General features: G+C 44.5%; 1 protein-coding gene across 1 annotated transcript in view; it reads left to right on the top strand.

Annotated features, from left to right (window-relative positions):
• LOC310755842 (uncharacterized protein) overlaps positions 1–13,674 on the top strand; it is a 51,684-nt gene that overhangs the window by 25,726 nt on the left and 12,284 nt on the right. The window contains exons 3-4 of the mRNA XM_083599179.1: positions 2,228–2,288; positions 5,206–5,301. Of these exons, the coding sequence (XP_083455305.1) occupies positions 2,228–2,288; positions 5,206–5,301 (157 nt within the window). The remainder of the gene's footprint in view (positions 1–2,227; positions 2,289–5,205; positions 5,302–13,674) is intronic.

Here is a 13,674-nt window from a genome sequence, read left to right as displayed (position 1 = left end):
GTGATAGGCTCTGATATGTCACTGCCAGGGCTTTTTTTCAGCCAGATTTCACTGGAGCTCAGCTCTGGCACCTCTCAGATGGGCACCGTTACCATTCTAAAAGAACAAGGGAGATGTTTGTACTGAGCTCCAGCACCTCTTCCAGAAAAATAGCACTGGTCACTGCACACATTAGAAAAACAGCCTTTTAATGAAGGGCACGAAAGAACTGCTAAGGTGACCAGACCTGTGGAGATTGTTCCACTACCCTACCCAAATTTTCTGTGTTCTGCAAGAAATGAGAGAAGCGTGAGGGAAACTGAAGAATACAATAGTGTGATGTTGATGGTGTCCTGCAAATGCCCTGGGAAACATCAGTGAACAAAGTGTGGCTATTACTGTGAGGTACTGTGCAATGCTAAGGCACAAGGTGCAAACTGAAACCAACATCTTAAGGTAATTTAAAGAGCAGAGGGGGAAAGAATTAAATGCAGTTTCCTGGTTCTGTCTAGAAACCTAAAGGCGGGGGGCAGGAGTAAAATGTATCACAGTCGTATCGATAACACACAACATCTGGAGCCCTCCAGCCATGCCTCAACACCACTCTCATTTGATCTCAGGAAAGGCTTGCTTTTTATTACTTAGACAATAACAAGCTATTGCATTACTGAAGAGAAAGCATTCTAAGTTGTTAGGGGATATTAATGCAGTCCATTGTGTTCAAAGCTTGCCTCAGGGGCCCCTGTGGGACCTGCATGCCACCCAAGGCTACATTCCACTACTTCCTGTTGAGAAGAAAATGGATCACAAGTGTCTTTATGACTGCAGGCTGCCAGCATCACAAAATGGAGTTGCCTCACTCCCATCCCATCATCTTTAGCTCCTTAACAAACCTGTTTAAAACACCTACAGTGATGGGGCCTCTTCTGGGAACTTAGATACAAGGGGGCACCACCCTGTCCATCCAGTTCTGTTAAGCCTGGAGATGTTGGCATTGTCATCCTTTGGCAAAGCTGTATGCAAGTTGAGCAGATGAAATTGGAGATATAGGGCTTTGAGACCTTAGTCATTGTAGTTCTAACGTTTGCTGCTGCACACTGTAGAAAGGATGGAAGCAGCAGGTGGTGGTGGTGAACATCAGTCAACACCATGCAACTCTTCCCATCACAATAATGTAAAATGGCAGCAGCTGCCCTAGGTGTCCGCTCTGTATTTGGAGTTCTCTAGAAAGGGTTCCATTAGTTGAGCCCCTTGGTTCACATTTTGAGACACTATAATTATTGTTCCATGCAGGGGGTGGTGGTAGATGCTGTTTCTTATACCATAGGATATAATATAAACATTCTTGATGCAGATAAGGTAAGAGAGAAGCACTGTCATGGGAAGTAACCATATGAAATGGGCATTTGATGCAGTGTTTTCCAAACTCGGGTCTCCAGCTGTTTTTGGACTACAGTTTCCATCATCCCTGACCCTTGGTCCTGCTAGCTTGGGATGATGGGAGCTGTAGTCCAAAAACAACTGGAGACCCAAGTTTGCGAAACCCTGATCTGATGTGATAAGGAACTGTGGTGTGGTGTTGGAGAGGACCACAAAGGACCTACAGCCACCAGCCACCATGCCACAATCGTTTTGAACTGTGCTTGGGAAGAAGGAAATGGGATGGTGCAGATGAAGGAAATCTCTTTTGTTCTTTGAGGCAGTGGGATGGCGTGATTAGCCACACGCTAATTAGAGATTATTTTCCTACATCTTCTGCACTCGCCCAGTGCCCTTATTTCATCTGCTATTATTTCTCACGTTATTTCTCCTCCCAAACATTTTCTAGTCATTCTACAGACTCTTTAGGGCAGGGACAATCTCTTATTGCAGCATTATCTGTACAGGATCCAGCAGAATGGGCCCATCATTCAAAATTATGTCTCTAAGAGGTATGATAATTCACAAGTTAATGAGATGATAGCTCAGGCGTGACTTTTTGTGTGGCGTGTGAGTGGGATAGGATGGATGTGAGGGAAACACCGGTTCTGTTTCCTAAACAGAAAATGGAAATCAATCTAGAGCAGCTAAATTATATGCACTGTTTAAATTATACCTTCTGCCATTCCGTTCATACCAGTCATCCCTCTTTTCCTTTAGATATGCGGAAGAAATAAACAAACAGATCTTGAGAGCCTAAATTATATACACTGCTTAAATTATACCTTTTGCCATTTCATTCATACCAGCCATCCTTCCTTTCCTTTAGATATGAGGAAGAAATAAACAAACGCACTGGGATGGAATTCACCTTCATGACACTCAAAAAGGTAAAGTAGACCCAAAACTCTTCAGTTTCACATCCATGCAGTGTTAGTGCTGGTTCCCAGCCCTATACCCATCTCCCTCGATGACAGCTGCATCACTGGCAGGTTTACATAAAATCTCTTATGGAAGAGAGAGAAAACTTTTAAAGGCTTTTCCATTTGGGGGGGTTTGGGCCACTTCTTTTGTTTAAACCAGGAACTCCTAGATTGTCCCTTGATGAGATTATCTGCTTTGGAATGGACACAGACAGGCATGAGAGAGAGACAAAAAGAGAGAAAATGGACTGGTTTCAAAGAGGGAGAAAAATGGAAACAGTGTGGTTAGACCTGACTAAGTTGTGTCTGCCTGAAAAGGGTGGTTATAGGTCCATTTGGACCACTAGGAATAAATGAAAAACAAAGAAAGTGCTTATTTAAACCAAAAGGGTTGAAGTTCAAAAAGGTGTCAACTATCTCTTTTTTAATATAGTTTATACGCTGAAAAAAATATTACTGAAATGAATAAAGTGAAAGAGGGGTTCAAAATGGAGTTCTCAAAATTAGACATTTTGGCTTTTTAATTTTTAAAATTGATTTGCACTCTTTCTAATCCAACTTGTTAGCTTTGTCAACGTCCTGGCTGCCACTTACAGGACAAGCGAAACTTGGACTGCGATAATTGTCAAATCCTTACAGCATTTGTTATTTCTAGATACTGCTGTAAATGAATCATGATTTTGGGCAGCAGCCATATTATTGTATCGAATAATTTTGGCCTCTGACCTTGATTATAATTATTCTTCTGAAAAGGAGGTTTTAAAAACATTGGAACCAAGACAACCTGTAATTGCTCATTGTCATCTGGCAGTCAGACAAGCATGTCTGGGACAAACCTGTATGATTATAAGAAACTTGTTCAAGATTTCCATGATGTTTTAAGTGCAAACAGAAATTTCCAGCCTTTCCTGTTCTTAAGGCATAACGACGCTCTTGTGTTACCTCTAAGTTGCCTCACTCCACCTCTTGATGGACAGCCTTGAATGTTCATTGAAGGTGATTGCTATGGGGACCTTTAAGTACGAAACAAAGCTGGGCGTCAAAAAATATTCCCTGTGATATACTGCTGCTGCTGCTATGAATTACGAATTCCTTTTACATGTGTTCATCCTGCATTGAAACCAGCTTGCAACTACCTTTCTGTTTACTCTGCTGGTGCCATTCAACAGCCTAATTTTTTCTTCTAATTCAAGGAGTAATTTGTGGACCAGCCCAACTTCCTTCCTTCTGTGATCCACCTAATTTCCAACAGAACGAAGAGTTATATGCAACAATGTCATACCATTTGGGCAAGGACTGCTCCTTGTGCAACAAAAATTTTCCTCCCTCTCCCCCCCCCCCACCCCTCCCAAATCTGTTTATGGGGTTCTCCTAACCAGAGGCACCATCTTTGCAAGTTGATTGAGGGGCCTGATCGACATCCTGATGTCACATGTGCAATGTCCTGAGGGCCGGGGGCAGAGCCGAACATCCTCTGAACATTGAGGGGGTCTGGGCTCATCAAAAATACATTGAGGGGGACTGCCTTAGCCCCTAGGAGTTGGTGTAAAGGTTAAGGTGAAGGGACCCCTGACCATTAGGTCCAGTTGCAGACGACTCTGGGGTTGCGACGCTCATCTCGCTTTACTGGCCGAGGGAGCCTGCGTTTGTCCGCAGTTTTTCTGGGACATGTGGCCAGCATGCCTAAGCTGCTTCTGGCAAAACAAGAGCAGCACACCATTTACCTTCCCGCCGGAGCGGTACCTATTTATCTACTTGCAGTTTGACGTGCTTTCGAACTGCTAGGTTGGCAGGAGCAGGGACCGAGCAACGGGAGCTCACCCACATCGCAGGGATTCGAACCGCCAACCTTCTGATCGGCAAGTCCTAGGCTCTGTGGTTTAGACCACAGCTCCACCCGCGTCCCAGGAGTTGGTGTGCATGCCCCTAACCCTCCAGAGCAAATGGCAGCATAAGGAAAAGGAGAGGGAAGGGAAGTTTGTTGCAGATGCCCTTGTACAAATGGAACAACTTTGTTTGATGCAACCCTAAAGGAGTGATAAAATCTTACATGTATTTTGGGACATGGAGCGAAAAGGGAAGTGTATAACCCAAGCCTAAATGAGAGCAGGTACACATACCAGAACTCCCTCAATCTGTGATTTTGGTTTCCAAACAGGAAATTTGGAGTTCCTCTAAAGTAGGGATATGGAACCTGTGGCCCTCTGGATGCCGTTGGACTCCAACTCCCATCAGCCCCATTCAACATGGTTAATGATCAGGGATGATGGGGATTGTGGTCCATCAGCATCTGGGTGGCCTCCTCAAAAGCTTCCGAAAAGTTTTCCAACAAGGAGGAGGTGGAGGAGGAAAAGCAAACCTGGAAAGTAGATTGTACACATGTTGTGATCTTCCATGTGCAGCTTCAGAAGAAGGCTGGGTGAGTTTTGGACGCAGCTCAAACGTGGCAGCAGTGAGACTGAATATGCTTGCCATCACCTTATACAAATTGAGCATGCCCCGGAATAATCTGTACTGCCTGGAGATGCAGTAGTAAATGTGTAAGAGGGTTCATTAACAAAGAAGTCAACATGGAAAGTGTTCCTGAAAAGCAGAAGGTTTTTTTAAAACCACTCTTGACATGGGTGTATGTTTTTAAGCACCTTGCATTTTGTAACTGCACATATGGAAGTAGGAGAATCGGTGTATGATTATTCAATCCCTGTGGCTCTGAATGGGGAAGGTCAGAGTTATGGTGGGAATGTTTAGAGAGCATCTAAGCATTGGTCAGCAGAGGGTACTTCTCCCCTCCTCAACAATATGTTGTGGCACTCTTAACTTTTGGTCAAAAGTTCCAACTCAAATGAAAAAACACAAACTCTTCTTCTCTTGCTGTTCTACACAGGATCTGGACAACGGCTTCCTGCACAAAACTGAACTTGAAGCGAAACTGAGTGGACTTCTTGCTGTAGCAGAGTTGATGAAAAATATCTATGAACAGGTAAGAGGAAGCATGAAAGAGCAAGATGGGCTACAGGTGTGTTTTGCTTGCGTAAAGATTGGACTGTTGGTCTATGGTGAATTTCCAGAGAGAATTCAGTTTTCTGTATGTTCCTAATTCAGCGAAGGTTCTCCTTAATGCTTGTTCAGTTTTTAAGCAAAACACAGAGACACCTGTGGGTTACAGCTCATTCTCCATACAAAATCAGTGCAAAGCAAACAATGCTGCCACATAGCAATTGGTGGGAACCATGTAATTTGATCTTACAACAACACTGTCTGAGGCGTCAGAGCACACCAAGTGACACTTTCTCAGCCAAGGCTGATCCCTTAAGAACAGCCTTGCAAGACAAGGCAAACTCTTTTTTCAAAACAACAACAGCACAGTAGCTTCAATGATGGCCAGAGACAAATTAGGAAGACAACTGCAAATTATATTTTTTTAAAAAAATAAAAATCAGGGTTTATTTACTTTGACAAAATGCATAGAGCATGTAGCTGTGACATGTGCCCACCATTCCAAAACATATTACACCAGTTACGACCCAAGCTGTGAAGCAAGACCTCTAATCTCCCCCAGGCGCAGGATCTGCAACGAGGGTGCAATGACAGCCCTACTTGTTTGAGACACAAACATCTTCAGCTGCTTCAGGAAGGAATTCCCCAGCAGCACTCACTCTCCTGCCCACATCGCCCTCATTGCATTTGGCCTAGATACATAATCAGACGGTGACTTTTCCTTAGGAATTCAAGATATGCTGTCCGCAAGGAGAGAGTCTGCTGAACTGCTTGGCTCAATCTAGCATGACGGTTCCTCTCCGTTGTGGAGACTGGCCCAGCCTTGCCAGTTGCTTTGGAAAGCCAATTCTGTTGAGGACAATCTTTCTCACTCTTGTTTGCCAACCCATTTCTCTTTTGCTCTTGGAATCCTGCTCTAGTACCTCTTTCTTAAACCAAGCTTTTCTGCAATCACTCCGACCCCATCTACCACCTTCTACCTGTGCCAGATATAGCACCTTTGCCCTGCCCTGCAGTGGCGTAGCGTGGGTTGTCAGCACCCGGGGCAAGGCAAGTAATTTGCACCCCCTAACCCGTGGATTTGCGCCCCCTAACCTGTGGATTTGCCCTAACCCCAGATGTTGCGCCCGGTGCGGCCGGCCCCCCCCTGCACCCCCCATGCTACGCCACTGCTGCCCTGTCTTGAAATGCAGACTCACTTCAAGCCACTTGGCCTTCCCTGCTTTGTCTGATGCCAAATAAATTAAAGAAGAGGTGTTTCAAAGCTTTCCTGAGCCTTATCGTGCACACTGAGGTTTAGAACTCCCATTTATTGCTCCCATTTCACAGACAGTGCTCCAGCGATCAGCATAAAATGACTCCAAGGTTATTACATTAATGGAGTGGCCTGTTAATTAAAGTAGAGCTAGTTTGTCACCAGGGACGCGGGTGGCGCTGTGGGTAAAACCTCAGTGCCTAGGACTTGCCGATTGTATGGTCGGCGGTTCGAATCCCCACGGCGGGGTGAGCTCCCATCTTTCGGTCCCAGCTCCTGCCCACCTAGCAGTTCGAAAGCACCCCTAAGTGCGAGTAGATAAATAGGTACCACTTTATAGCGGGAAGGTAAACGGTGTTTCCGTGTGCTGCGCTGGTGCTGGCTCACCAAGCATCTTCGTCACGCTGGCCACGTGACCCGGAAGTGTCTCCGGACAGCGCTGGCCCCCGGCCTCTTAAGTGAGATGGGCGCACAACCCTAGAGTCGGACACGACTGGCCCGTATGGGCAGGGGTACCTTACCTTAGTTTGTCACCATGTCTCCTTTGCTTCCATTTTTCTTGTGCATTGGTTGCTTTGGCCAGAAGGTAGAGACTGTAATGATTGCCAGGACTGGCAGAGATTACTTTTCTTAGGCTCTTTCCATGGTTGTCTTGTACCTTCCTGTGCCTCTGGTCCTTTTCCTCCCTACTTTCTATTTCACAAGCAGTCTTGGTAGGCAGAGAGCCCACAGAAGTTTCCATATACAAATGCAAATGTCACCAGCAGTAGGAGATCATAACAGCAGCAGTGGATTCCCCTACCCCAAGCCCACCTGCTTTTCCCTCAGATTGCACCATACACATTTTAGCACCCTCTGATCCTCAGCTTCAGGATGCTTCACTTATTTCAAGCAGGTTACTAGATCTTAAGGTTACGAAAGTAAATTTGAAAATGTGTGGGCGGTGTCTAGGACAAAAATTCAGAAGACAAAGTAGAGACTGAATAGGATTTCCGGTGTCCAAGACACATAGCTAAATATTTTGGGTAAACACTGGGAGGGAAAAATGGCTATCAGAAGCAATGTGTGAACAGTCATGTGCACAGTTCTTTGACCTGCTTCATTAATAACCGCTGTGAGATCTACAGATGTAGGGTGGCATACAAATTTAGTAAAAAATTATGGCCAGCTTTACATGGCACTGAAATCTAGACATTTTAAATGCAAACAGCCCCATCTCTGTTCTGCATGAACAGAGAAGTCAGAGTTATAACCAAGCCTAGACTGCAGTAGTGTTAGTAGTAGGAATGTACGAATGTGTCCAGGGCCGGATTTAGGTTTGATGAGGCCCTAAGCTACTGAAGGTAAGGGGGCCCTTTATATTCCCAGCTGTCCTTTGTCAACAACAAATTGCCGCTGTTTTTTTGTGTTGAATGTATGCTGTATGGTAATTTATGGACCTAATAGGTTTCTAAAGCCATTTGCACATAACAAAATATGTATTTTAGCAAAGTAATTGATATAGAAATGAGCAAACCAATGATATTTTGGGAAGCATGCTAGCAGGCGGGGCCAATTACTTACATCATAGGAGTCAACACAAAACAAAACACCGTTGCTGTATGTGGGTTTTATTTTATTTGTTTTTTATCTTATATTTTGGAAATGTACATCCAGGTGTTTTTTTCCTTTAAATTTTTTTGGGGCCCCCAAGAGAGTGGGACCCTAAGCCAGTGGCAGAGCTTCATGTTCTGGGGCCGGAGGGCGGAGAGCAGATGGGGGCGCGGCTGGCATGTGTCCCAAGGCATGACGCGCCACCCAAATGGGCGTGGCGCCCAGCATTAGCGGGAGGCAGCTGCGATGGCACCCCACTGCGATCATGCTGCCGGGGGCGCTGCGTTCCCCCCTCACTCCTCTTCCTCCGCCAGTGCCCTAAGCTATAGGCTGTTTAGCTTATACATAAATCGAGTACTGGGTGTGTCTCAATCCACTTCCCTTTAGTATTTTCCGTTTCACGGTTATTGGTTAATTTTGCACAAGCCTTTCTTCTGTTTCTCTGTCCAACATTATGAAAATAACTTTTCTAAACATATCAGCGCTTGAGGTGAGAGAGAAATTCCATCCAGTTCATTCTATAGGCAAATCTACCAAATTTGCACTTCCCAGACCAATATGCAAATCGATGGCCTGCGGTGAAATTTTTCCTAGGGGAACAGTTAGGGCCAGAGGCGCCAGGTTGTGAGGGTGATGGGGGGGTGACGTCACGTGTGTGAGCTTCCTAGGCTTTGGGAAGAAGGCACCAGGAGAACATTTAGGGCTCTAGCGTAGTTCCCCTAGTCCACTGACTGCACCCCACTGATGCAAACCAAAATACAGCTATCTTTCAGCATTTGCAGTTATCCAAATTTTGTGATGCAGTTATCTAACCAAACAATGTCTACCAAAAATATATATGTGCATATATTAGGGAAAATGGTATCAAGGTGGCATTGTTTGTGCTTCAAGTATCTAGATTGAAGATTCTGGGCCATGAAAAACAGGGTATGAATGAAAAGGGTCAAGCAAGTGCAGTTGTTTAAATTTTTGTTGAGTAGCCAGTCATTTTAATTATTGTTATCTGCTGTTTTAATGGGGTTTAAAGCGTGTACACTGCCCTGATATTTTATCAGAAGGTGGTGTATATAAATAAAAATGTGCACACATGTCTACCTGATTTGCTCATATAGGTTTATATATTGTGTTCTGATAGCCATTTGCCCCTCCCAATCTTTAAACAGAGCCTTCAGCTATGTGTCTAGAAAACTGGATATTCTGTTCAGCCTTCACTTTGTCAGAGTTCATGAATTTACAGAGGGGGAGCCCTGTTGGTCTTTAGCAGCAAAATCAACTACTAAACGAAGCGGCTAACGGCTCATCATAAAGCCATCTGCCTGGCTCCGCCTTCTGCCATGACTCTGCCTCTTGGCCCCTCCCCAAAGTTGCCAACCTTAATTGCTGTAGAGTTAACATATCCTGGTTGTTGCCATTCTTCTGTGAATGCTTCAGAACTGTGCACACATACTTCTCTCTGCATCTATACCTCTAGGCTTTAGTTCCTTTTAAAATGAGGGCGTAAAGGTAAAGGGACCCCTGACCATTAGGTCCAGTCATGGCCGACTCTGGGGTTGTGGCGCTCATCTCGCTTTATTGGCCGAGGGAGCCAGCGTACAGCCTCTGGGTCATGTGGCCAGCATGACTAAGCTGCTTCTGGCGAACCAGAGCAGCGCACGGAAACGCCGTTTACCTTCCCGCCAGAGCGGTACCTATTGATCTACTTGCACTTTGACGTGCTTTCAAACTGCTAGGTTGGCAAGAGCAGGGACCGAGCAACGGGAGCTCACCCCGTGGCAGGGATTCAAACCGCTGACCTTCTGATCGGCAAGTCCTAGCCTCTATGGTTTAACCCACAGTGCCACCCAAGTGCAAAAATTCTTGTTTACTTTACTCAGGAAATAGGTATATATGGAAGAGACAGTACTTTGAGAACTCTGCTTGGTGGCAAGCAGTTTTTTGCTACAGGTGGGCAAACCATGGATTCCAGCCTCTGCCTTTGTTCCTTCCCAGTGAGGCAAGAGTCAGGGCAAGCAAAACTGCAACCCTCCATGTGGAAACAGTTTTAAACTTCCCATAAAAGTGAGGAAAAACAAAAGGGCTAAGACTGGTGGAGTGAATCCATTTGCCCAATGGAGATTGGCTGTCACAAACCAAGGTTGTTTGGAGAAAGGCATAGGTTGGAGGAGGAGGAAGCTGGACAAAAACACCCAAAGTGTTCTGGCTTCGGAATCCTTCAAGTTAGATCTTGCCTGCCCTTCAGCCACGCAGGCATGTGTGTGTGGTTTGCTAGCTGGGATTATGATGCCTTTGAGAGTTACTGAGCTGAATCCCGCCTTTATTAGGTGCAGTCTGGGCACCCTTCCTCTGTATCATGACAGCATCAGTCATGCTGTGGGTATGTGCCAGAGGTCAGGGAGCTGCTACATGTTGAGAGAGAGAGAGAGAAAGAGAGGGAAAGAAAAAAGGAAGGAAGGAAGGAAGGTTTTGGATCTAGGTGGAAATAGGGAACAGTTCATGGGCAGAGCTCATATTTTCATGCAAAAGGTCTCGGGTTCATTTCCAGATGGGATGTTAGGATTTCACCCCTCCCTGCACTGCAGTTATAGGATTGTTGGATCACGTGTCTGTATGTAATGCATTTCAGCTGCTGATTGTTCGAGCTATATAAGCAGAAAGGGAGATACGCTGTTAGCTCCCTACCTCCCACTGTACTCTCACAGTGATGTTTTGTTTCAGCGTTCTCTCTGAGGAAGAGAGAGAAAGAGGAGCCATGTTTATTTTATACTGTTTGTACTGTTATGTTTGATTTCATTACCCTAATAAGGATTAGATGTTACACCTCAAGGCTAATGCTTCTATTTTGGACTCTGCTGGTCATGTGCTCATGTCCCAGGAGGCTTTGGGTCGCATCAGTGTGACGGGAGACCAGAGTGAAGAATCCCGGGCGACACTGCATTGGGGAAAGGCACAAGGCCTCGGCGTTATCTCCCAACAGGAAACACCCCTTCTTGACACCCCAGTGTCCTGATGTTGGTTAGCATAGACATTTCTGAGCAAGATGGACCAATGGGGGTGGTATGATACTAACATGCCTTGCAGAGTTGTTGTAGGGGTTACTGAGGTGTAGGGACATATTTTCCACCTTACACCATCTTCCCCACTGTGGTAAGATGTATCATATTTCTGTTTATATTTTTTTTAATGATATTTATTAGAATTTTCAAAATGTTACAAAATAAAATATAGACAAAAACAAATGCAAATTCAAACCAAAAAAAGAAAAAAAAGAGGGAAAAAATACAATACATCACAAACAATTAAAAACATTTAAAAAAACAAATTCATTATTTCCAAATCCTCAACTGTTATTACCTTCTTTCTTAGACCTCCTCCTCCTCCCTTTCTTTGTATCCTAGTTGTTAATTATCCCAGCAAATCCTTTCCATATTTCATAATATTCTGTCATTACATTACCCTAATCTGTTTTAGTCTTATCTTTCTATAATAAGATAAATCTTAAAGCTTAAAACTTAAATCTTGTCCTTACCAGCTTCTCATAACCATAACATTCTTTCATAATTCTTTAAACATTTTTGCTAAAGCCAAGTAATTTCATTCCAACATTTTCCTAATGTTCATCAATTTTATAAAACAGTTCTAATGGTAGAGAAAAGAAATACAAACAAGTCCAATCTTCATCCAGCGTCCCTTCCTCCTGGTTCCGGGTTTTGTCAGTCCTTATTATCACGTCGATCTAGCTCATTAACCTGGCAACCTTATATCCGAGGCCCTCAAGTCTCTTCCATGTCCCTTCCGCAGCTCTTCTTCATATTTGTAGCTGTATTTTCCTTTGTCTCCTGCTCGTGGTAGCTCCAGCTTGGCAATATTTTTAACCCTTCTCAACAGATCAGCCCCTTTTCCATATTCAACACTAAATTCCATATGGTATTTAACAGCATGTTTCAAAAACCCTCCAAGATTAGGAGCCCCCACAATCCCAAACATCTCACGGCCCATTGCCATATTTGAAAAGTCCAGACATTTCAGCATAGGGGGGTCAATCCAGCCCCCCATTTCCAAGCCAAACCAAACTTTTTCTTTCCAAATGTGGCTTTTTCCAAGTTCATTTGTCAAGTCCGAAAGCTCATATTCCTGTTGGGCCTGTTCTGTCAAGACACACTCCTGATTTAATTCCTGAGTGGGCTCCACATATTTTCCCACCGCCTGTTCAAAGTTTCCCACTGCCTGTTCCAAATTTCTAGCCGAGGTCGCCATCCAATTCACCTTTTCGTGTAATTGTTCCAGTAGGGCATTTGTTTTATAAAAGACACACAACAAGGTTTCTGAATACATTGTCCTGCAACGTCAAATGTCTGTTCCCATGATTGTAATCTATAACAGCTGCCGACTCCCTGGAGTTGGTTACAGTTTCACAGTCTCCCTCTAGGGGGAAAACTTCTGTTTGTTCTTGCAACAGAGTTTCCCCTTTTAAGATACTTTGTCAATATTTATTCCTTTCAAATGCGAAGAGGAACATTGGAATCACTATGTTTCTCTTCTTTTCACTATCTGTCAAAAACACTTATTTCTGGTCAGTGAACTTCAAACGTCGGTCCTGACACCCCCGCTCCAGTATCAGGACGGAGGAAAGCTACTTTACTTTAAATTCACTTTAAACAGTCTAAAAATGATCCTCCCCCTTCTCCTGCTGTCAAAGGGGGGTTCCACAATTATAAATGATGAAATCCAGTCCTTTAGAGACGATTTTCTTAGCTCTAGTTTATATTGTCTTTGCTTTATTCTGTTTACAAAAGAACGGAAGGCTGACTTCCTGTTTAGACCTTCCCGTTCCGTACCAAATTAAAATAGGTATTTTAAAATCCAATTCTTTTCTGCTCGCTAGTCCTTGTTTGATGTCCAATTGTTCAAAATCTAAGTACTCACGGGTGCTTATTTTAAAGTCCAGATTGTCCCAGGAAAAAGGCAGCGCTCTCCGGCAATGGCTATGTGGCTTCGCTCCACGGAAATAGCCGTTGACTCTCAGCACCGCGCCACTTCCCCCTCTTCACTTCGGAGCCCGTTGGTGGGTTCCTTAGCGAGTTGGGGGGGGCGCTAAAGGTGCCCGCCGAGTCCCATGTTCACAGGCTTCATCCGCCTGTGATTTTTGAAAGGGTCCCCACTTCGCCGTAGCGGAGAAGACCCGTTTCCCGCAGAGCTCTTCCCTCCAGTTCAGAGGGAGTCCGCCATTGCCGGTGGCGCCACCCCGGAAGTCTCTATTTCTGTTTAAATTATAGTCATTATTTCTAAACTTGCTTCTGCACATATAATGTGTGTGTGCACATTTTATGCAAAGCTGTGACCTCCTTTGCACTGTCTCTGGGCATTGTGCTAGGGTTACCTTATGCTAAGATAATGTCGGTGAAAAGTTTTGTATAAGTGATAAGTAATGTTAACTAATATTATATCCATGCACAGCTGAACTTCTAGTCCTTTGTTGCGAGTGGTAATTACATGACTCTGCATATGCGT

This window comes from Podarcis filfolensis (genome assembly GCF_964270895.1).
Source record: "Podarcis filfolensis genome assembly, chromosome: 2".
Lineage (NCBI taxonomy): Eukaryota > Metazoa > Chordata > Lepidosauria > Squamata > Lacertidae > Podarcis > Podarcis filfolensis.
Note: the sequence above shows the minus strand (reverse complement) of the source record. Positions and strands in the feature narration are given on the sequence as shown.